The sequence below is a fragment of the Cordyceps militaris genome (genome assembly GCF_000225605.1).
Source record: "Cordyceps militaris CM01 unplaced genomic scaffold CCM_S00001, whole genome shotgun sequence".
Lineage (NCBI taxonomy): Eukaryota > Fungi > Ascomycota > Sordariomycetes > Hypocreales > Cordycipitaceae > Cordyceps > Cordyceps militaris.
The window spans coordinates 4,469,252-4,492,700 of NW_006271969.1; the positions used below are offsets into that span (position 1 = coordinate 4,469,252).

Sequence of the window (23,449 nt, forward strand, 5' to 3'; positions counted from 1 at the left end):
GGCTCGGGCGGCGGCGTCCGAGTTGGTTGCCAGCGGAACAGCGACGGATGACGCGCATACCTGTGCAATACTATTGGGATACTGTATGCAACTATATCACTATATCATGGCAAAAATGACCGGACCTACGTAATGACGCCTTGGCGGCTCTGGCAGTACAGAGGGGGACCAGCGGCCAGCCAGTGGCCCATGCGGGATTGGGAATGCGTGTCCGTATTTCGCTCATTGTCAGTCTTTTTAAAACGGGTAACTCTTTTTTAATACTTTAATAATTCATAATTAATAATTAATGGGTAATAACGAATTATTGACGCAGTTTCGTAGATGCTGGTGGAGAACGGGGAGGCGCCGCCATAGATGCGCAGCACACTCGAACAAGCCCAGGCAGCAGCCATGACACCCAGACAAAAATAAAACGATGGACGGTGCCTTGCGACTATCGGAGCTTGTAGGCCTTGCCGAAGTTTACCTAGTTACATATCCTCGCATGTCGCCTGCGACCGAAGGGTCGCCCGCCGAAACTGGATACGCTTGCCTTGTCCCGTCTGTCTGGCTCCTCAGCTCCTCAGCTAACCTCCTTCTCTCTCCACCACCACCACTTTCCTTATCAGTTGCCTCAGATTGGATAGATTCCAAGTAACGTCCCATGTTGGTACTAAACCCCTTCCTTCTCTAACCAACTATTGCCTTCGGACGACAACGGGATGTACCTTTTCTTGCCCCCCCCTTCCTCTGGCAAAGTGCAATGTCCGACGTCGCCCGTCGAGTATCCCCAAGTATCCCGTAGCGTCAATCGTTATCATAAAGAGCTGGGGCTGGCCGTCTCATGTCTCTCCGACTCCGACAGAAAGACATCATAGTTTCCATCGCCGCTTGTGGCACAGACAAAGAATAAAACTGAAAGGCCCAAACTAAGCTCTATCCTTGCCACCCCCCCCAATCTCCAAGCAGCCTATAAAGTTTCAATCCTCCTTCCTATCTTATCTTTTATCTTCTTTTCCTATCCTCTACTTCTCTCCCCCGAACATGTTTGAGGCACCTCTTCCCATCACTCTTCCTCCCACGGCCGACTTCAAGCACGCAGATCCTCCTGTCCGCACTCACAACGCCACGCCTACCCAGATCCTCCAGAACCAGACCCCCGACAACAACACCAGCAGCACAAAGTCGGCTTCCACCAGCTCCCTGCCCGCCATGTCTAACCTTGCTCCCGAGCCCGAGTTCCAGCAGGCTTACAATGGTATGTCGAGACACTCGCCGGCACATGTCTCGAGTATCTGACTAACAACACCCAGAGCTGGTCAGCACTCTCGAAAACAGCTCTCTCTTCCAGAAGCACCCCGAGTACAGAACCGCCCTCGAGGTCGCCTCCGTCCCCGAGCGTGTCATCCAGTTCCGTGTCGTCTGGGAGGATGACAAGGGCCAGGTCCGCGTCAACCGCGGTTACCGTGTTCAGTTCAACTCGGCTCTCGGTCCTTACAAGGGTGGCCTGCGCTTCCACCCCACTGTCAACCTTTCCATGTAAGTCAATCTGTACAAGAGGCAGCCGTGAACCTGGACTAACAGTGCAACAGTCTCAAGTTCCTTGGCTTCGAGCAAGTCTTCAAGAATGCTCTCACCGGACGTGAGTAGATCCCCCAGTCAATTGTACAACCCGGATACTGACAAAGGCTTAGTGAACATGGGTGGTGGCAAGGGTGGTGCCGACTTCGACCCCAAGGGCAAGGCTGACGGCGAGATCCGCCGCTTCTGCCAGGCTTTCATGCGCGAACTTTCCAAGCACATTGGTGCCGACACCGACGTTCCCGCTGGCGATATTGGCGTGTCCGGCCGCGAGATCGGCTTCATGTTTGGCGCCTACCGCCAGGCCCGCAACAAGTGGGAGGGCGTGCTCACCGGCAAGGGCCTCGACTGGGGTGGCAGCCTGATCCGCCCCGAGGCCACCGGCTATGGTCTCGTCTACTACGTCGACTACATGCTGCAGCACGCCGGCCGCGGCAGCTTCGCCGGCAAGCGCGTCGCCATCTCGGGCTCCGGAAACGTTGCCCAGTACGCCGCGCTCAAGTGCATGGAGCTCGGCGCCATTGTCGTCTCGCTCTCCGACTCCAAGGGTACCCTCATCGCCGAGTCGGCTGAGGGTTTCACGGCCGCTCACGTCGACGAGATTGCTGCCCTCAAGGTCAAGCGCCAGGCTCTGACGGCCTTTACCACCACCGGCTTCAAGTACCTCGACGGCGCCCGCCCCTGGGTCCACGCCGGCAAGGTCGACGTTGCGCTGCCGTGCGCGACCCAGAACGAGGTCAGCAAGGACGAGGCCGAGGCGCTGGTGGCGGCCGGCGTCATCGCCGTCGCCGAGGGCTCCAACATGGGTTGCACCCAGGAAGCCATTGACGTCTTCGAGGCCGAGCGCGCCGCCAAGGGTGCCCAGGCCATCTGGTACGCCCCCGGCAAGGCCGCCAACTGCGGCGGTGTCGCCGTCTCTGGCCTCGAGATGGCCCAGAACAGCCAGCGCCTGAGCTGGACCACCGAGGAAGTGGACGAGAAGCTCAAGGCCATCATGAAGGCCGCCTTTGACAACGCCCTCAAGACGGCCGAAGAGTACGTCACCGCCAAGGAGGGTGAGCTGCCCAGCCTCGTTGCCGGCAGCAACATTGCCGGCTTCGTCAAGGTTGCCCAGGCCATGCACGACCAAGGCGACTGGTGGGTCCAGTAAATCTTTCCGAGTAAAAAAAATGGTGGAGGATGTTTTGCTTCCTTGGACGATATACATGTTTCCGGAGTTTGTGCGTTGGAACGGTGCTAAAGGCATTTACACGGCTATATTTTTCACGATTCCCACGACACCCCAGCATTTAAGATTGGAGCTTTGGACAGGGCGTCATTTTTCTCTTTTTATGCAATGTATATATATGGCACAATAAAAAAGAAATTGCCAAGGCTACATACTGAAGTCGGATGCGAGTGATTTACAGCTAAACTAACAAAGGTAGGACACACCTCAGTTTACTATAAAAGACTACAAACACACTATGACCTAGTATGACGAAAGGAAAGGAAATTACCTGGGGTTTAAAGTGCGGCTGAAACTGCAAGGCTGAACGCGAGCTGCTAGTATGCTGCCAAGTGCCGACAGCTGGATGAAGCTGAAGATTAGCGTCGACGAGATCAACACGGAGTCGAGTCAACCCCGGGCTTGGCGCGTTTATTAAATTTCATGTTTATTCCCAGCTGTTTTCAATTTCCAAAATAGCATCTTCATACCACATTATTACCACACGCCTACCATGCGACGTCTTACTTGTGTACTTGCCGCTGCCGTTGCCCTCGCCGGACCCGCAGCCGGAAGCGATGCAACGGCCGACTCGAGTCTCTTCCGCGGCTCATCGGCCGAGCCGCCTCCGGACGTGTTCCTCGTCGAGAGGGACCTCGCGCAGCACCAACTTGCCGGCATCTCGCTGCTGCCTGTTGTTGTTGCGCTCGCGAGACGGCAGCAGCAGCAGTGTCCGTATCCCGTCATGTGCTCGGCGCGGTCCTGCTGTCCTTCTGGTTACAAATGCGTTTGTTGTTTCCTTTTTATAACCCCCTAGTAAAAAAATAAAATAAAATCGCTGACCAGTTGTGGGAAATAATAGTGCAACGCCGCGGCGCCGCCGCTCTGCTGCCCCGCAACGTCCGCCTGCCGCCTCGACGTCGGCAATTGCTGCCCGGACACGGCCGTGACGTGCGGCGGCCGGTTCTGCGCCCAGCCGGGCGCGGTCTGCTGCGGCACGAGCGTCTGTCCGCCCGGCACGGCGTGCAACACCAGCGGCGGGACCGTGTCGTGCTGCCGCCCCGGCGAGCTACGCTGTCTGGGAACCTGTATGTCTGGGGTCGGGGATAGCTTTCCAGGGATTCTTTTTTTCTTTAGATGTGGCTAACAATGGGGAACAACAGGCTGCCCGGCCGGATCGCAGTGCGCGCCCCAGACGGGATACTGTCGTCGCCTGACGCTTTCCGAGAAGAGCACGACGACGAAAACCACGACGACAACGACGACGACGCGCCAGTCCACGACAACGTCGACCCGGACCACCACCACCGTCATCAGCTCCCGCACCACATCCACCTCCACGTCCACGGCGTGCGCCGCCAACAGGCGCGACCTCCTCGTCGAGCCCCGCCAGAACACCCGGCGGCCCAACTGCGCGTACGAGTGCCACAACGGGCAGACGCTGCCCGTCGTCGAGGTGCCCAACATTCCGGGCCAGACGGACCAGCTGTTCTTCAGCATGTGCTCTGGCATCCTCGGCACCAGCGCCGGCCGTCGCGCCGCCGGCGGCGACGGCAGCAACTTTGACGTGCTCACGTACCGCGGCGCCGACGGCAAGGCGCTGCGCCGCAGCCAGGCGCGCTGCAAGGGCTACTGCGCTGAGCAAAAGGCCGTCTTTGGCGACCCGGCGAGCTTGCAGTGCGACGAGTATCCTCCAGGTGAGCAAGCCCCCCCTCCCCGTTTGACGAACCTCCCCCCCCCCGAGTTAGCTAACCAGGAGGCGGGGGAAAACAGCAATGGCGGGAGAGGGCGGCAAGGGCGCGTTTCGAGTGTGCATTCCAAATGCGCAAAACTCGGGCGCGCAGGGAAGGCTCTTTCGCCGCTTCGTGACCGACTGCGCGCCGGAAAAGGGGAAACCGTTTGTTGTGCGCATGAAGGGCGGCTGCAACGTGCGCAACGGTAAGCGCGCGTCGCCGCCGCCGCCGCCGCTGCCGCAACTTGTCAGCCGCGCAGATGCAGCAGCAACAACAACAACGTACAATGCGTCGAGCAACGTGCTCTACTCGTGGGACAACTTGACGTACATGTATGTGCCGCTGCCGGCGCTGCAAAACGGCCACTACCGCATCGACGTGCGCTTCCGCGGATCCGTCCGCGGCGTGCAGGTGACGGACAGCGACGGCGAGGACTACTACGCCACCACAGGAGCGGCTGTCGAGGACGGACACGTGGTCGAGTTTGACGTGGCCGGTGTCGATGCACAGGACGGCGAGCAGGAGCCGGATCCGCTGCCGGCGGGGCTCTTCCTGGACGTGGACGAGGCCGTCGACGTGAGTTATGAGGCGCAGGCGACGCTCAATGGCACGAAGACGGGAGAGCAGTCCTTGGCGGTGAGGGCGGCCGCGTTGTCCGCTGTCAAGTTGGTGCTGGTGTTGGTTGTGGCTGTCGCGGTCGTCTAAGTGAGGGCATTGCCAAACCGGTCAGCTACGCGAATTGGGGGGCATGACTGAAGGACAAGTTTCATCTTTTTATGAATTAAATATTTGGTGAATTCATTCATATATAGTTCCTTTTTGAAAAACCCCAGCAAGATTGATGAATAAGTCTTTGTGAATGATCGGCGTACTTAGAGCTTACCCCACATAACCGACATCCCTCGGCTACAAGACGGTTGTATGTAAACGTCTTCTCCATGGCCATCTCATTTCAACCTCCTTCTTATAATTTCAATTTGAGGTGATCGCTATCCCAAGACCAAGCCGCCACTTAATTCCCATCCAAATAAACACATATACACAATGGTCGGCGCACCCCCCCTCACCGGCATCAAGGTGCTCGAGTTTGCCGGCCTCGCTCCCGGTTCGTCACTCTCAACCCAGAGCCACCGCCCTGCAACCTCACCAGCTAACCTTTGGCAGGTCCCTTTGCGGGCATGATGCTCGCCGACGCGGGCGCCACGGTGCTGCGCGTGAACCGCCACAACGACGCCCCGCAGGACATGCTCGCGCGGCACAAGGCGTCCATTGCCGTGGACCTCAAGTCGGCGGGCGGCATCGCGCTGCTCAAGACGCTCCTCGCGTCGGGCGGCGTCGACGTGCTCATCGACCCGTTCCGGCCGGGCGTGCTCGAGCGCCTCGGTCTCGGGCCGGAGCCGCTCCTGCAGCTCAACCCGCGGCTCGTGTACGCGCGCATCACGGGCTACCGGCGGGACGGGCGGTACGCGCACATGGCGGGCCACGACATCAACTACATTGGCGTGTCGGGCGCGCTGTCGCTGCTCGGCGCCGCCGGCCAGCGGCCGCAGCCGCCCGTCAACATCCTCGGCGACTTTGCCGGCGGCGGCGCCACGCTCTTCCAGGGCATCCTGCTCGCGCTGCTCGCCCGCGCGACCACCGGCCGCGGCCAGGTCGTCGAGGCCAACATGGTCGACGGCAGCTCGTACCTGGCCACGTTCCCGCGCATGGCGCGCGCCACGCCGCTCGCCGACAAGCCGCGCGGCCAAAACACCCTCGACGGCGGCTGCCCCTGGTACGGGTGCTACGAGACCGCCGATGCGCTGTGGGTCACGGTCGGCGCGCTCGAGCCGCAGTTCTTTGCGCAGCTCGTCGCCGGCCTCGGGCTGGCCGGCCGCGGGTGGGAGGACGAGCGCGGCGACGAGGAGCGCTGGCCGGAGCTGGCCGCGCTGTTTACCGACATCTTCAAGACCAAGACGCGTGCCGAGTGGGAGGCCGTGTTTGACGGCACGGATGCCTGCGTCGCGCCCGTGCTCGACTACGATGAGCTGCGGACGGATCCCGGCCGCGAGGGCGACCAGCGGCCCGCCGTGACACTGAGGGACACGCCGTGGTATGCTGTGCATGACGAGCCCGGCACGCTCGCCGACGCGGACCGCGGCCAGGGCAAGGGTGTGGAGGGGGCCGGGTACACGCCGACGCTGCTCGACGTCGGCGAGGGCGGCGACGAGGTCCTCGGCGCGTGGCTCGGATGGAAGCGCGGGACGCACTACGAGGATAAAGATGGGCGAGGCATCACGCTGGTAAATGACAAGGCCAAGATCTAGAGGGCGTTGCGCCATGTCTCGGCTCGTTTTCATGCATCATCATGTGACATGGCAAATACACCGCTGGAGGAACATGAAACGTGGCGGTCAAGCCAGTGCAGACATATTGTATTCTCATCCGTCAAAGCCAATCTGCCATGTACACAAGTCCTATATCTATCTATACAGGCCCACGCGGAATCAGACTAAATAGTAAAAAACAAGTCATTTCATATCTACTCTAAACCTCCGGGCCAACAAGTAAGTCATGGTATCGAAAAGGAAATTTAAAAATTACTTTCTTTTGTATCTCCTTCATCCACCGAAAGCGTTGCGCTTCCGTCTGGCGGACAAAGACGCGAGTCTGGCGCCCATTTCTTACTGTACCTGGCTGACAATCTCGCTGGCCCGCGACAGCGACTCCACCATTTGCTGGCACTCCTTTCGTCGGCGAATGGTGAAATCGCTTTCCTTGAGCAGCTCTTCCAACGCATCGGTGCGATACATGTTCTCTAGGAGCTCCTTTTGCATCTCATCCTTGGTGAATCTAGCCCGGTTAGTGAACGTGGCATGCGGCTTTGAGGAGTGATACTTACTGGACAAGGGTAAGCATGATGGCCTTGGGCACCATGTCAATCATTGTACGCTTGACAATGTTGTAGTATGAAGAGATGAGCAGTTCTATCAAAGTTAGAAAGTGCCCGGTGGAGTATTGTGGCATACGTACTGATGACCTCGACTTCAATGTTTTCACGCTCAGACAATGTGCCGGAGGCCTTGAGCGTCGGTGGTGGCGCCTCCATGGCAGCAGCCTTCTTCTTGTTCTTGGCGGCAAAGAAACTGCCAAAGAACCCACCGTTCTCAGCGTCGGGGATAGGAGGGCTGGTTGTGCGGGCGGGAGCGGCGGCCGCAGGTAGAGGCTTGCCGGTCTTCGGGTCCACCTGCACCGGCTTGGCCGGGTTATGACGTTCGTTGACAACAGCCATGGCCTGTGAAGTGTTAGTCTAATTTACCATGGGTACGCTCCTCGTGTTACCTACGCGGTGACCGTTCAAGAAGTCGGGGTGGCCGGTGTTGATGTAGCACGCTTCCATGTTGACGAGGTCGCGAACGAGCTTGTTGGTAGGCTCCATAGCCTTCTTAAAAAAGGCAATGACGACGCCGTGCATCTTTTCCTTGAGAGAAGGATAGCGGCGGTACAGGGTCTTGCCGAGCAGCTGAGAGAGAATGCGGACAAGCTCATCGTAGACAAGCGAGATGCACTTCAAGCTAGGGTCCTCCAGACGCTTGATTTGCTGCTTTACGATGAGCTCAAAGGCAGTAGTGCCAACAAACAAAGCGGGAGAAGAGCCAGACGAGTTGTAGAGAATGGTTCGGATATCAACGTCTTTGACAACGTCAAAGGGGTCAATAGCCTTGACACCGTTGGAGTAGAGCTCATGAAAGACGAAGCTGATACGGGCGCCACCTGACAACTCAGTGCTGGAGAGCTCATTATTGTTACCATCGAGGACGGTTCGCCACTCGTTGGTGAATTCAGTAATGATGTTGAGGATAATATTGGCACTGTTGCCCAGCATAGACGGGCCTAGGCTGTCGAGTTCGGCCGTATATTTTTGCAAGGAGCTGGCAATTCTGGCCTTGATGTCGGGCAGTGTCTGCTTGATGTGCATCATGAGGATCAGATTAAGCTTGCGGGCAAGGTAGGGAGTACCACAGTAGGAGCTCTTGTTGCGATAAGCCTTGTGATTGTCGAAGAAGTTCTTCTCAGCCTCGAGTGCGGCGTTGATGGCCTTCTTGTTGTCGATGTCGCGCTGTCCACGGTTGACGACGGGGACGTATCCGAGACGCAGAGGGATAACGCGGTTGGAGAGAATGTCAATGACATCGGTACCATCGTCCATGAGATCGACCTTTGTGAGGACACCAATGGTACGCTGGCCTTCGGGGTCGACTTCGCGGGCGAGCTTGAGACCATCCGAGTTGGCCAAGTCCATGTTGGCAGGGGTGACGGCGAGAACAATGGCATTGGACTTGCCAATGTACTTGAGCACCATTTCGCGAATCTGTCTCTCGATATCTCTAGGCTGGTCACCGACGGGGACCTTGGTGAGACCGGGTAAATCGACGAGGGTCAGGGTCAGAACATTGGGGGAGTAAATGCGGAGGTTGATGGGGACAGGAGAGATGCCACCATTCTTGCCGACCTTGGCCTCGGTTTCGTTGGCAATCTCCTCGCGAATCTTGGAAAAGTCATAGAACTTTTGGCCGGGGACGTGGAGGAACTCGCCCCATTCATCTGCATTAGCAGCCTTATCGTTGCCGCCCTCAAATTCACCGTCCTTGACGCCGTTAGTCTGGGCGGGTCGGTTGATGAGCTGGAGCACGAGTGGTCGACGGGTAACGATACCGGAACCACGGGGAAGGCTACAGGAGATTGTCAGCAACACAACAAGTTGACGGCGCGGTAGGCACCGAGGCAGACTTACAAGTCACGGCCGACAATGTTTTCCAGTACGGAGGACTTTCCGCTAGACTGACTACCGACAACAGCAATTTGAGGAAGATCGATGGGGTTGTTGACGCCGACCGTGGCAAATACATCTTGCAGCTTGTTGACGAGACTAAAAGGTCATCGTCATGTTAGCGAGCTGTCCACCAGGGGCCCAGGGAGGCATCGCAAGACGAGGACGCACGTAATGAGGGCGGGGTCGGAAATACCGCCCGGTGAAGAGAGATTGCCGCTCATGATGGGCGAGATTTCGGGGGGTGTGTATTAGCGGACCAGCTGTCGTCTGGAGGCGGGCTCGTAGGCGCGAGTATGAAGCTGGCGATGGGGGGACCCGGAGCGGTGTCGTTTGTTTGGAAGGGGGAGGTGGGCTGGGCTGCCGGCGGCTGGGATTAGGTCGGTAGACGTAGGCACGTTGCGGCGGTGCGTAGGAGACGAGAGTACGGATGCAGCGACGAGGTAGATTGGCGCTGGCGGAGAAGAGGTTGTGCAGAAGTCGAGCTGTCGACAAAGAAGAAGAGTGAGGGAGGGTTTGCGGCAAGAAATGGTGACGCTGCGCAACACGACAGCAACTTGTCCCGTCCCACCAAAAAGACCAAAAAGAGGACGGAGGCGAGCCTAACCACGTCTCAGCGGGTTGTGTGGCTGAGCTCTGCTGCCGAGGGCTAACATAGCACACCTAAAACTCCTCGCCCGGCGCATGTTATCACTGAGCGTTGGGAGCCGCTAAGCCACCGTGGCTGGACCAGGGCAACCATATTTAGCGCTGGCATCGGGCATGAAGTGGATGTAGCATATACATTGGCTACATCAAAATTGTGCGGCAAAGCTTCCCCAATCTGGTACCCAGTACCTAATGCTGCCAGATCACATTAATCAGTAACAAGGCACAAGACCAAACATCCAAGGGAGAGAATATCGAATTGATACGAGCTACCTTACACCCCGAGCTACCGTAGCATCCGCCACAGGCCCACGTCATCTGGTGATGCTAGTCACTCATCTGGTCCAGGCAACCAGTTTATTTCTTTCCTCCAGGCAGCAAGCCGAGAATTGAGGTGCAATGAGTGCCAAGCAGCTCTCGCACTTTCCAATGACGCAGCCTTCCGCACTCGACTGGTAGCTCTAGCCTCGCGTTGCGACCTGTATTGACAACTAAAGACTGACGAGTGACAACTGGTCTCAATATAAGCTCTTTCTTCTAAACCAACCATTCTAATAATCGAGGGGTGCAAGATTAATCTTGTTCCTAAGCCATGCATTGAATCAGCTCGTATTGCGAACTTTAGTACCAGCGCTATCTTCAACGTCTTGCCAAGCACACGCAAGATATCTTCTAGAAAACATATGTTATGACAATTAAAATCCAAGATGTATTGTTTACTTCACATGTGATATATGAACACAGCGGTGTTATTCTAGCTCTGACTTATAGCCCAATTCACTACTTATATGCGCTTCTCCGCCGGCAAGAATTTCTGGCTGCAACTAACTAGCCAGCTAACTGAATCTTACAAGTTGTCGTTTTTCTCTTAAATAAATTATTGCGGGCCCTTTCGGTAATTCTTTACTGAGTCTAGAGGATAAGGTTGCGGCTTAACGGCTGGCTCGTGGTGCCTTACTAGACGCATGTCCTTCTTGTAGGTGCAAATAAAGTATTTCATGGCAGTCTACGGTTGCTCTATGGTTGCTGGTTAGGCTTTTGGTCAGTTACTGGAGGGCTCGGCAATCAGATCGAGGGTTGTCTAGAGTTATATAGGTACCTTTGCAGCAGATCCTAGTCAAGTGAGTATTATCGGGATATTTTGGAGTTGTGTAAGATTCACAATGTTGGCTCTTGTCCGAGATGTACCGTGCAAAGCAGCCCAGGCAATACGCACGGTACGGAGGATGATTTTGTATATCAGAGTGCTTACATAACATATGTACAATAACATGGCATGCGGTGCACACCCATAACATACTTAGCATGACAGTCAAACTCACGCGCAGCTGAGGGCAACGCCCAGTGACCAGCCATACGCTTGTTGGAGATATAGCTGCTCAGGAATGAAGTATCAACGTACTGGGCCTACCTTGCAATGCGTACTGCCTTGGTAACGGTGTGAATCGACTGCCATCTGATGATGAATCACGCTATTCACTGTACTCACTGTATTCACTGTTGGAAAAAACAACAAGGACAAGAAGCGGCCGCCCTGGGCACGGACGTGAGCGCTGGCGAGTCACCTGAGGGATGCAGTGTCCACTGAAAACAAGCGTGTAGCGGCTCAAGACCACTGGAAGGTTACAGCAAGGGACGGTCTCTAAATATGCCTTGACAGTTTTTTTGGCATTTCTTTATAGCAGAGTGTACTGGAAGGATTTCAAAAGAAGGTAGGTAAGGTAGATGTGTCAAGAACCCATTTATCGTCAAAGGCCGTTCTTCAGTTCCTTCGTGGTGTAGCGAAGTCCATGCCCAACTAGGTTAGGCTGGACTGGTCGAGCGCTGTACCGCTGGCCAATAGGCCCCTATGATCCCTCAACAGCGCTGAAAGCTACCCAAAGCTGACAAGTGCAAGGCCTCCACTTGTCCAGTAATCAGTACTAGGTACTTCGATGTGCCTTGAATATAGCGAGAGTTTGGAGTACCTTGCATGGTCACTAAGCAGCCTAATAATAATAAGGCATCTTCTATCTCTGCTCTGGCCTCCAACATCGTATTACCCCAACGTCAGCCATCCTCCCTTCCCTCTCACGCATTCATCACCCTTGCCTGGGCCTCCGTATCACATCCGGCCTGCCAGCTCTCTCTCTCGTGCCACCTCGAGCCGCCCATCCCGCCAAAGACCTCGATTGCCTTGCTTGCACACCGCACACCATCAGTCACATCATACATGTGCCTATCCACTCGCTACCCGCACTTGGGGTACAATTAGGCCATCAACAACCGCGCCTGTCTCGACAACACACGCCACACGCCCGCCATCCGTGCAACTCTTTGCTTCCACCAAGACGTCCTCGAGCCATAGGCCCCCAGTCGGCCGGCTCCTGAAGAAATTCCGCCTCTTCACCCTGCGGCCACCCGCCGCGGCGAGGTCGATCTGGATCGACTCTCAACTTCCAGCAACCGCCCCGCTGACACTTCTGACGCTCCCACGACCACGACGACACCTGCACACCAGCAGCCACCCACTCCCGCTTCAACCACCTCGCCCGCCGCTCCTCCGACCCAGCCGTTCTCTGCCACGGTCGCTCCGTCCTCCCCCGCCCGACCTGGTCCTGGAGACGTCTCCGGTGCGAATATAGAATCTTCCTCGGACTTGTCCACTGCCTCGCCACCGCCGCCCCAACCCGCCCAGATCCTCGGACGGCGCCGACGCTCCTCCTCCCACTACCACCCTCAAGAAGCGCCTCCCGCCTCGGCTGCTGCAGCTTCGGGTGCGGACACCCAGGCAGAGCCAGAACCCAAACGAAGAAGACGCGCCCCGCTAGACATGGTTGGCACCGACGACAACGGCGCGCCCTCTAACGGAGTTGTGCCTCAACCTGGAGCTAATGGCACATCGCCGTCGTCGCCGTTACGCACGTCAAACGGCGGCACAGCCAATGGAGATGCCAAATCGTTAATAGCGACAAATGGCTCATCTGAAAAGGGAAAGCGAGCGGGAGCAGGTTCCAATCCGGATACCTACTTTGGGCACAACAGAGAAGAGGTTACCCGTATCCTCATCCAGGCCTTGACTGACATGGGCTACCAAGATGCTGCCCAAAATGTCAGCCATGAGAGTGGTTTCAACTTAGAGAGCCCGACTGTCGCTGCTTTTCGATCATCGGTGCTGCGCGGCGCCTGGGGCGAGACAGAAAAGTTGCTCAACGGCGCTACTACGACCGACGAGAAGGGTGAGGCAGGCAACGGTCTTGTTCTCGCAGCTGGGTCGAATCGGAGTACCATGCGGTTCTGGGTCCGTCAACAAAAGTATCTCGAGCTGTTGGAGTTGCGAGACACCACTCGCGCCCTCACGGCCCTGCGCAACGATTTGACGCCACTCTCTCAGGATACAGAAAAGCTACGCTTATTATCAAGTCTTCTTATGTGTCGCTCAACAGAGGACCTCATGTCCAAAGCAAATTGGGACGGCGCAAAAGGTCGCTCCCGTCATAGATTGTTATCAGAACTATCCAGTACGTATCCCTCTCTCTACAGCGTCTCTCCACCAAGGCTGCCGGCACTAACTCGTCATAGAATGTATATCACCTTCTGTCATGCTCCCCGAAAACCGCCTCGCCGTTCTATTAGACCATGTAAAGAGAGGCCAGATCGATACCTGCCTATATCACACGGCCGCTTCCTCGCCATCCTTGTACTCCGACCACTCATGCGATCGCCGCAACTTTCCTACCGAGATCGCTCTCGAACTGTCCGGTCTCAATGGTGAAATCTGGCAGCTCCAATTCTCACATGATGGCTCAAGACTAGCTGCCTGTGGCAGTGGCAAAACCGTCGCAATTTGGGAGACGACCAACTACCGGGTGGTTGGTCTTCTTGGGGACCACGGAGGCGGGGTCGGCAACCTTTCGTGGAGTCCCGATGACAAGATGATTGTCACCTGCTCACAAGACAATTATGCTCGTCTCTGGGACGTCGAAGTATGCACCACATCTCTATTCACCTAGAGTACCGCCGCTAACAAAATCCCAGAGCAAGACAATAATAAAGAAGCTACCGAGCTTCAACCACCCCGTCAGCGGGTGCCTATGGGCTGCCGACAACAAGTCTTTTGTGCTAGGTGGGCTTTCCTCCAATGGACTGTGTACTTTCTTTGTCGACGGCGACGAGATCCTGGAGTGGGATGCAGACCACCGTGTGCAGGACCTGGCCCTTTCGCCCGACGGGCGCTGGCTCGTGGCGCTCGACGATCAGCAGACGTACCATGTCTACGACGCCCGGACGCGTGCGCCGGTCTACAGCCACGAGCTCCGGACGCGACCTACATCGGTCAGCATCAGCGCCGACTCACGGCACATGCTTCTCAACAAGCGGGACGGCGAGGCGCAGCTCATTGACATCGAGACCAAGAGCCCCAAACAAAAGTTCCTCGGCCACACAGGCGGCGAGTTCCTCATTCGCAGCGCCCTCGGTGGCGCTAACGAAGCCTTTGTCGTCAGCGGTAGCGAGGATGGTAACATCCTCATCTGGCACAAGAGCACCGGCGCCGCCATCGAGCGGCTCCCCGGCCACAATCCCCGCTGCAACGCTGTCGCGTGGAATCCGACGGACCCCTGCATGCTGGCGTCTGGAGGCGACGACTGCTTCGTCAAGATGTAAGCTTCTTTTATATTTATCCCCCTCCCCCACGCTCGTATGCATACAACCACCAAACTTCACTATACTGACTTGAGATCTACAGTTGGAGTAACAAGACTCGCGCTGCCGAGCTACGTGATGCATATGCCCTTTCGGCGTGGGAAACCCCCAACCCCGACGAAGATCTGTAGTAGAAGGGTGATTGAGCCGGGGAACCATTCGATTAGCATTGCCACTTGCTTGACTGCATCATTGTCTGCCATGTTTATTTCCCTACTTCCTTCTCAGCGGGTGTCCTCTTGTCCTTTGGATCTTGTTTTTGTTCTCTAGTCAATCTTGTCATATGGGAGAAGGGGGGAAGGAATGGGCCGAGTGGGGACTGGGCGAGTTTGGGTTGTATTTTTTCAGTTAATCTTTTTGGGTTTCTCAAGTGATTTGGGGGTTGGTTTATTCCCGGGGCTTCTTGCCTGATGCCCGCCCTTGTGGGCGGCAAAGCGCATACGTTATTATATTCTCTTCTTCGTCTAGAAGGGAACGCGACAAATTCGAGGTTAAGTTGAATCACTTGCGTGCATCATCCTTTTCCCCTATGGTCCTCATTGGGTCCCATTGGCCTCTCACCTCACCTTATTTTCTTCTTTGGATAACTAGAAGATTAATTTACCACTTGTCGCAATCTGTCTTACTATTACGTCGTCTTGTCGCATCATCCTAGCGGAAAAAATTGTTTATGGAATAGCTACCCATCTACGATTTTGCCGTGCAAGTGATGTCTCCATCGTAGGTCAATTACCACACCTGGTCGTCAACAAGACACAAAAGGCCTTTTTCTTTTGCAACGTCACAGTCTCACGTGCAAACATTCAAAAGAGACGCTGTTACCTTACTGTTAGGTTAAAAAAAGACAAGGCGGGCTGTTTCGTCAGATCCCGGCTTCTCGTCGAGGTGCCCCCGGGGACCCTTCTCTTTTCGGCCTCGGTGTGCGCCGATGGCCTGCCGTTATTCTTCCGTTGTCAGTCCCGGAAGCACCCCCGGCCCATCGCTACCAAGAAAAAACACGGATAATAGCTAACAAAAAAAAACAGGGAGCGGCCAGGCACGAGACCAAACCAGACCCCTGAGGCAGAGCGGACGTCTTGCCCACGTTGGGCCAAGTTCGGGATGACTGGGGGCATGCGACACTTTGCCAGTTCCGACCAGGACTTCGCGGGCGACCCCTGTACAATAACCTCGACTAGAATTCTCCATGTAACTAGGTGAGGGGGGGGGGGACGGGATTCTCACGTTGATAGGTTACACAGGGCCCTGCGAAAGCTTTGTGCTCAGTCGGCAGGCAAGGGATGAGAACGTGGTCTGGGGTTTTTCAGACACTAGTTACGAATTGTCCCCACGATCCGAGGATACAGCCGGATCGAGCAAATCGTAAAACGGAAAAGGAGGGGAAGAAAAAGAAGGGACAGGTGAAGGTGAAAGGTGACACAGGAGTTGCGGTGTAACATGCTGCATAGAGACAGGTGGCCGAGACAACTCGGTCAAGGACGAATTACAATGCGAGAAAGAACAACAACCGAGCGCCCCCAGCAATTCGAATGTGGGCTTCGTGAACAATGTATGCCCTGTCCGCTTCAAACCCGGCGCCGGTGTCACTTGGGCTTTGGAAGTTGCACATTGTTTTGGCCGTCTTCTGCATCTGTGTAAGACTCTGACCGAACGACGGAGCAAGTTGGGCAAGCAAACAATGCAAGAGTCTCGTGCACGGGGATCGATACGCTGCTGTAAGCCGTGTGATGGCGTTGAGCAATGCGTCGCCTCTGACATCACCGCGAGCTCCGGGGCTGCCCGCGTTTGTCGGGGTCCGCGATCTGGATCTGTAGATTCCGTCTGTTTTTGCGCGACACCGGCATGTCCCAAGCGGCTGAGCAACCTTGGCCGCCCCTGACTGACCAGTGGGCGAAACTTTACACGGCATTGACTGTTTTGACAGACATGTGACGGCTCTTGTACCACAAGATCTCCTCAGCCACAAAAATTAAATGAAAAAAATTCAGTAAGAACTTTCAAAGGAGTTGCAGCATAAACACATCGTCGCAGCCTAACCTAGCTAGGATCAGTAGACTGGCGGAAGCTAGCGATCCAAAATCACTATAAGGATCTAAACAATCATATTAACTTATCGATTAGGATGGGTCTTTGGCTGAAATCAATAAGTCGTTCCAAGGTAGTTACCCAAAGAGACTGTGCTTTTGTCTAGCATCTCATCAAGCTTGTAGTTACACAACAGTTGTGCCCTGCAAGCTGCCAGTGTGCGTTGCGTACAAATTACGGAGGGGAGCGGCGGTCTAACAAAAACAAACAGGAGCCATTGTGAGGAGGCGGAGCCGGATTCAGCCATCGTCCCACGAATCTCATGCATTGTGACAGGAGCAGACCAGGGGTCCTGTTTACTGGCCGGCCGGTTTCCCCTCCCCTGACATAGCTGGAGGTTGCAGGCGCTCGCTAGCCTGGCTTCTAGAACATGAAATGCCGGCAGCGGCTCATTCGATAGCGCAAATGTCAGCGAGAGACAAGTCTTATCCGGGTAGTGACAGAAAAAACTCAATAATGAGCTCTGGAGCGGCAACGTTGGAAGAAGTATACATGCTGCTGCGTCTGTCACGGATGCATGGCGCGCGTAGTGACAACGCGGTCTTCTGGCCGTGGTCGTCTGGTTTGAGGACGGAGATGCTGTATCAGGTCACGAGAAGGGGTCAATAACTAGCGGTAGCGAATGGTTGGTGTCGATACATAGTTGGGTTATTGACAAGCTCTCCAACTTTGTAACCCCTGACGGACCGACAGTTGGGCTGGACAAGACAGGCTCTTGTGTGTTGTGGTGTAACTGTGTGCTTGAAGGGGGTGGGCGGCTGTAGTTAGTGGACGCCACTTACAGCAAGTGTCGTGCTGGGCCATGTTTTCTTTTTCTCGTCTTCTCGTGGAGTGCTTACTTTTTAATGGTCTTGCAGAGAGATAGTAGTTGGGTGGCACAGAATATGGCGTGTTCAACATGAAATTGCCTCGTCGGTAGTTCCGCCGAATGTTGGAGGAAAATACTCAAATCTTCCCAAAAGTGTTTATACATGCAGTGGCTATTTCATTGTTGGTTGGCAAGGCAAGGCAAGTAAGCGTCCTCCATGGGTAAGGCGACAATGGTATACTGCTGGTTCGGGACCCAATTACCAATAGTTACAAATGCCTGTCGAAACGAGGCATCGTCATGAGAAGGATGGCCCGGGAGGGCGTAGTTGGGACAGGGGGTCTGCTCGGGGACACATAGGCTTGCGGACAAGATGAAGAAGGGTCGTGCCGTGGCTGTCGAAAGGGCGCATCAGGCCTCGGAGCGTGACATGTTTGGATGGGAGACCATAAGGATAATAGAGTTGGATCATCAGCTGGCGTCGTTGTGGCGTTTGATATTCGGCAGCCGTTTGTCAAGTTATCAACGCGGGCCTGGTTTCTCCGACCTTGTATGACGGAGGTTGTTTGGTGGCGGCACTTTTGGAGTTGTTACCCCGCCGGGCCATATCGACAAGGAGATGGTATTGGTATGGGTTCAACCTGCGCAGATGATAGGCCAGAGAGGCGAGAGGGATGAGTTGGCGTGAACAGAGGGCTGCGGATTGCCAGCAGGCCTGAGATTGCACATAATAATAATAAACGTGCATAGAGAAGGGGCTCGGAAGGTTGTATTCGGGCTCGGCTATCCGTCCGAAGAGAGAGAAGAGAGGGGGCTTCTGCAGGTGAGTTGTAACTTGGCTGTGAGCTGTACATATTCTGGGTTCCTGGAGGCCGGCGACGCCCCTGGCGGTGGTGCCTGACTCTCCACTGTCGTTGGATGGTCTGGGTTAGAACTTGGAGGGCACGGGCTAACTAGTTAGGCCATTTCAACCATCCAACGATCGTCGGTCGAGGCGGACCTGAGGTCAATGCGAGGGCTGAAACGGTGCTGCTGGGGCGAGGCCAACACGCAGGACGAGTTTGGTGTGGGAGGGGACGGCGGAGCAGGCGGCTCAAGAGATGCTATTGGTTACGATGGCGAAACACTGGAGAAATACTGAAGTGGATGAGAGAACATGGGGCAGTGTCTCTGTAACTTGCTATTAATTACTGGTACATAGAAGCAATAGCCGGGAATATGAGAAGAAAGCGGGCTGGGGAAGTTGGAGCCTAGAAGGTGGTTTGGTGGGCACTGGCACTGGCTGGGAGCCTGGGATAAAATAAGAACCAGGCATCCATGTCTCGGGCCCGAGAACGAGGTCATCAGTCAAAGTCAATAGTTATGATTCCATGACTCCATGATTCCATGATGAGGCAGTTTGGCAAGGCCTGCCATCGAGTGTCTGTGAGGTCGCTGAGGAATCAATGATGCGTAGGTGCAAGGGCAATAGTTCATTGGCACCTACCTATTATGTATGTACCTTAGTAGGTACCTCGACGGCTACAGCCGTTTGTGCTGGTGCCTCAAGTGCCTCAAGTACCCAGGTACAGCTTCAAGGCTGTTGGCGGTGATGGGACTGATATGCCGCTTAGGCCACTGCCGCCACAGTTTTGTAGATCGGTCCGGCCTACGCATTATTACCGAGTATGTACGTACTTACATGGTGACGGATGGACAGCTACGTGCCGAATATGTATGTACGAATTACGGAGGAGATTGATAGGGGATTTAAAAGGTGGGCGCAGCAGAATTGCTAATTTCAAGACAATACGGAGTATTGACTCTGGCATAAATACTTATTAACAGGTTATATCTGATTATATTATTAATAACTGCCTACCTATACTTTACCCATGCAACCGTTATATCATATCCTCACAGCATGCCTACCTTTAGCCTCACGGGGGCGCAGGATATTCGACGTTGGTCTTTATTCATTACACAAGTTACTCTGTTAGTACCTACCTTAGCATGTACCTACAGGTAGCTGGTTATGGCACTGTAACGGTCGAGCTTCGAGGGACATTCCATCGGTACGGCCCATCTGCACCCACAAGCGGCTCCACGTCCCGTTAACGTACACCCACACCTTCTCTTCTGAGTTGCTAATGGCGCGAGTTGGGCCTCGTTTGGCTTCTTGTATGACCTGTAATCTAATTGTAGGTACGTATATACCTACACTAAGTAGATACCTAGGAGGTACCGTACTTTCAATCTGACTGGGCACTGTGCGAGTTGGGGACCAGTCAGGGAGCACGCGCATCTCTGGGCACGTTACCAAACTCCAGCTGGCCAAAATGATCAAGGGAACGTGCGATATAGTAATCTCAACTTCGCTTCGGCTCGCTTCATCATCCTCATTATTATCATTGTTCACCATATGACCATTCCTGCACCCCACGCGCGGCGCGAGATGAGCTGTCCGGGCGCGCCCAAGCACCCAAGTCCTGGACGGCTCCAGCGAGATGCGCACCTATATCAGCCTTGAAATCCACTGATACATTAGTACCTTAGTACGCCAGGTTGTACCTAAGGTAAGGTACCTCAGTACTTCTAAGTGCTAAAAACTTGGGTGCTGGGACACCTGGCTCGGCGATGTTACGGGCCCGTGTTTGTGTCTTGCGAGGTACTGAATACCTGAGACGATCATGAAATATGGGTAGAGAGCGAGGTAAAACGGTACCTTTTTAGTCTCTACCCACCAGTTCCAGTACCGGCGTCCTTCCACCACCCCTAGGAACGTTTATTAGGTTAGCACGTATCAAGGTACAAGGTACCCAGGTACCTTACGACTGCATCTCCCCAATTGCCCTCTTTCGTCCAATTCCATCTCAAGCAACCACTTCTTAGTTGCATCCCTTTCCTGGGCTTTTTATTCTGCTGCACACACCACCCCCATCGCATTCTTTTATTGAGTTGCAATAGCTCCCGCAGTCCTCAATCTATCTTGCGCATCTTCGACTGGACCTCGACTGCTTCTACCGAACCCTTGTCTAGACCGCTTACGTCCAATTCCGTTGCTGTTGCCGCAACTTGCTTCGACACCTCTGCAAACGACGCACACAACCAGTTCCCGATTGCCAGCCTCCGCCGATTGTCCGGACGAATAACAAGGAGCGTCTGTCACTCCACTCGATACCAGCTCTGTAAATCCAGCTGTGGACTGCGCCTCTCTCGACTCCCCGCTTCCTCCAGCATGATCTCTTAGCACTCGCTCCCCACGCCGCGCCAACGACTTCCCTGTGGTCTGGCCCGGCCCTGCGCCAGACAACACCATGGACACCCTTCGCGGCTTCCTGCTTGTACCGCCGGATCGCAGCCAGATTCTCGGGAGAGCAAGCTGGAAAGTGCGTCCTCCCTTCCTTCCGCTTCCCGTCCATTGCATATTGACATCTCCCACCTCTTGATAGGCACGATACGTCCTCGTCGGTCGAAAAACACCATCCCACCGCGATAATGGTAACAGCTGTAACATTGGCAATGCTACGCTTCCCAAAACTTTGCCCAGGCCCGTCAGTGACGAATACTTTGTCTGCGTATATAAAAACAAGGTATGTCGTCTCGCCTTGACCCCTCGCTCCGCCCTTTGCTTAACCCTTCTGGTAGGACGACACCGAGCCTATTCAACAATGGAGCGTATCCTTGATAACGGATTGCCAAGTTCAAAATGTATCTCACCGAAAGCAAACTGTGGCTCAGCCGACCCTCGTCATAACTCTGTCCGACAAGGAGCGTAAACGTCGCTCTAGCCGAGCCGCAGGCCTCATGACCTCCGGCAAAGACGCGAGTGTAACCACCCTTTGGTTCCGCGCCGCTCCCGAAGATAAACAAATCAGTCTGGACGATTGGGCTCGCTTCATTTTATCCAAGAAGTCTATGTCTAATTCAGAGAGCCCTGTTTCGCCCGTCTTCAACAGCCCTTTCATCACACGCAGCCGTGAGGTGCCAGAGCACTTTCCAAGACCTGGTAGCAGTGGCACCCGTTTGCAGCACAAGAGCTCTACCGCAACATACTCTACGGGTCCCAGAGAACGGCCTGTGACATTCAGTTCTCAGTCGCCGAGTTTACGTTCCAAACGCAGCGATCTCTCTTCCCCATCTACCACCAACAACAATTATCCCATCCCTGGTCAATTATATACGACTGTGCTGCCGACCGACATTGGCCCTTCCGCCGAGTTGAATGGCGATTCCAGAGACGGATGGACCTCCAGCTCTGTCTACGGTCGCTCTACCGTCAACTCACCGGCACACATGCGCGACAGCATGAGCAGCCATGGCTTCTATGGTGAGATACCCGAGGTGAATGCGCCTCCGGCCCCAGGCGAGACCATTCTTGATCGAGCTTTCAAACTGGGTCATGTCCCATTTGCAATCCCCGACGTGCCCGGGCAGGAGAAACTGAGCTCCATTGCCAGATTCGATCTATTAATGCGGGACGCGGAGCAACGACGGTTACAGAAGGAGACTGCCGGCAAGAGAACCCGCCAAACTCTTGAGAGCAGATTTGAGGATGAGGACTCCTCGGAGGAGACACAGTCCGATCGCTCTCATGGAGCGGATACTGGAGACGACGCACAAGGACGGCAAGGCAAAGCGAATCTAATTTCACCATCAGCCCAAAGGGCCCTGGATTTCATTGCTGACCGAAACGGCCGACGCCAGGGCCAACCTAGGCACAGACCTTCAGCTTCTCGTAACCACCTCAGCTTCCATGCCGATGCGGCCCCAGCTGCCATTGTCACTGCTCCGCCAGTGCGTCCTCACACCGCTCATGCCAAGAGTCGACCCGGCGCACAACGTACGCAAAGCACACCTCACCTCATTCCTTCAGCCGTCACCCATGATATTCCCAATGTGCCCACCAGGATCCAAGAGGAGTCCCGCAAGCCAGCCGCTGATAAGCGTATCTCTGGCTCGAGCTCAAAGAGGCTCAGTCTCAATGACATAACCAAGCGATTCTCGAGCACGAGCAGCTTGTTGCTCGTGCAGACCAACGCCAGCGGCGCCAGTAGCCGGCGAAGCAGTGAAGTCGATGCCAGTTCCTCTACCCCGCGAACCAACCTCTCCATTCGCGGGACCAGCCAGGTTGCCAGAAACAGAGAAGATCAGAAATGCGGCTGGCGAGGTAGCGTAAACGTTGTCTCGCCCGAGGGTGGTTTTCTGTAAACCACCCAAACCATTGACCTTGATCCCGGACATCTTGCGCCAAACGCATGACCACTCGTTTTTTGTCTAAACCCTTGCTTGGATACGAAACTTGTACCAACAGCAAAAATGATACCATTCCCCCCCAACTGAAGTGTTGCTCCTGGCCGGCAAATTGCGTTGTGCGTGATTACTCGTCCCTTTTTTTGTTTTTGTTCTCTTCTTCGGTCACGACACTCATGACGCCAAGAACATCTTGCTTGTTTTCCTCCCTCCTTCTTTTTTCATGAAAAATTATGTTGCGTTGTTGCGGTTTCCAGTTTCTTCACGTCCATGGACCTTTGCGCTATGGCTCAATCGGATATTTTCATTTAAGGTGATGATTTTATTTTATTTTCGCATCTTCACCCTGGCATCCCTGATGGCTTTTATTTTCTTCTGTACATACTATGTTACTGTTTAAACCATATACCTGGGATAGGACACCAATGTATCGTACATAATTGGCATACTCAAGAATATCACTTCATCTTCCTCTCTGTTTCACCGGTAGTCTTATCTTTTGATGGCAGGTAAACACCTCGTTATTTGCTTAGTGTCGGCGCCACTTGACAAGTCCTAGTTCTTTGTTTGGTTTATCTTTACAAATCTCTCGCTCAACTTTGGAGTTTTTTTATTTCGTATGTGTATGCAGCTACCGGTGGTGGCAAAGCCCCTCCGCTTCAATCGTGAACGCTCGCCGC

The 23,449-nt window shown here is 54.8% G+C and overlaps 6 protein-coding genes across 6 annotated transcripts; 5 read left to right on the forward strand and 1 right to left on the reverse strand.

Annotated features, from left to right (window-relative positions):
- Positions 1–1,026: 1,026 nt before the first annotated feature.
- On the forward strand, positions 1,027–2,713 carry CCM_01384 (NADP-specific glutamate dehydrogenase; the record flags this gene model as incomplete). Its single annotated transcript, XM_006666540.1, has 4 exons — positions 1,027–1,240; positions 1,296–1,521; positions 1,575–1,624; positions 1,677–2,713. The coding sequence occupies 4 exons, from the start codon at positions 1,027–1,029 to the stop codon at positions 2,711–2,713; spliced, it is 1,527 nt and encodes a 508-aa protein (XP_006666603.1).
- Positions 2,714–3,284: 571 nt separating this feature from the next.
- Positions 3,285–5,208, forward strand: CCM_01385 (uncharacterized protein; the record flags this gene model as incomplete). Its single annotated transcript, XM_006666541.1, has 4 exons — positions 3,285–3,557; positions 3,633–3,858; positions 3,934–4,467; positions 4,544–5,208. The coding sequence occupies 4 exons, from the start codon at positions 3,285–3,287 to the stop codon at positions 5,206–5,208; spliced, it is 1,698 nt and encodes a 565-aa protein (XP_006666604.1).
- A 339-nt stretch (positions 5,209–5,547) lies between these two features.
- CCM_01386 (alpha-methylacyl-CoA racemase) lies at positions 5,548–6,809 on the forward strand (the record flags this gene model as incomplete). Its single annotated transcript, XM_006666542.1, has 2 exons — positions 5,548–5,608; positions 5,668–6,809. The coding sequence occupies 2 exons, from the start codon at positions 5,548–5,550 to the stop codon at positions 6,807–6,809; spliced, it is 1,203 nt and encodes a 400-aa protein (XP_006666605.1).
- A 357-nt stretch (positions 6,810–7,166) lies between these two features.
- On the reverse strand, positions 7,167–9,537 carry CCM_01387 (vacuolar sorting protein 1; the record flags this gene model as incomplete). The annotated part of the gene is made up of 6 exons (XM_006666543.1): positions 7,167–7,335; positions 7,385–7,469; positions 7,516–7,777; positions 7,829–9,215; positions 9,278–9,412; positions 9,485–9,537. The coding sequence occupies 6 exons, from the start codon at positions 9,535–9,537 to the stop codon at positions 7,167–7,169; spliced, it is 2,091 nt and encodes a 696-aa protein (XP_006666606.1).
- A 2,396-nt stretch (positions 9,538–11,933) lies between these two features.
- On the forward strand, positions 11,934–14,775 carry CCM_01388 (WD domain protein; the record flags this gene model as incomplete). Its single annotated transcript, XM_006666544.1, has 5 exons — positions 11,934–12,205; positions 12,317–13,461; positions 13,523–13,926; positions 13,979–14,601; positions 14,688–14,775. 5 exons carry the CDS (start codon positions 11,934–11,936, stop codon positions 14,773–14,775), a joined length of 2,532 nt encoding a protein of 843 aa, XP_006666607.1.
- Positions 14,776–20,833: 6,058 nt separating this feature from the next.
- CCM_01389 (uncharacterized protein) lies at positions 20,834–22,727 on the forward strand (the record flags this gene model as incomplete). The annotated part of the gene is made up of 3 exons (XM_006666545.1): positions 20,834–20,905; positions 20,969–21,109; positions 21,165–22,727. The coding sequence occupies 3 exons, from the start codon at positions 20,834–20,836 to the stop codon at positions 22,725–22,727; spliced, it is 1,776 nt and encodes a 591-aa protein (XP_006666608.1).
- Between the last annotated feature and the right edge of the window lie 722 nt (positions 22,728–23,449).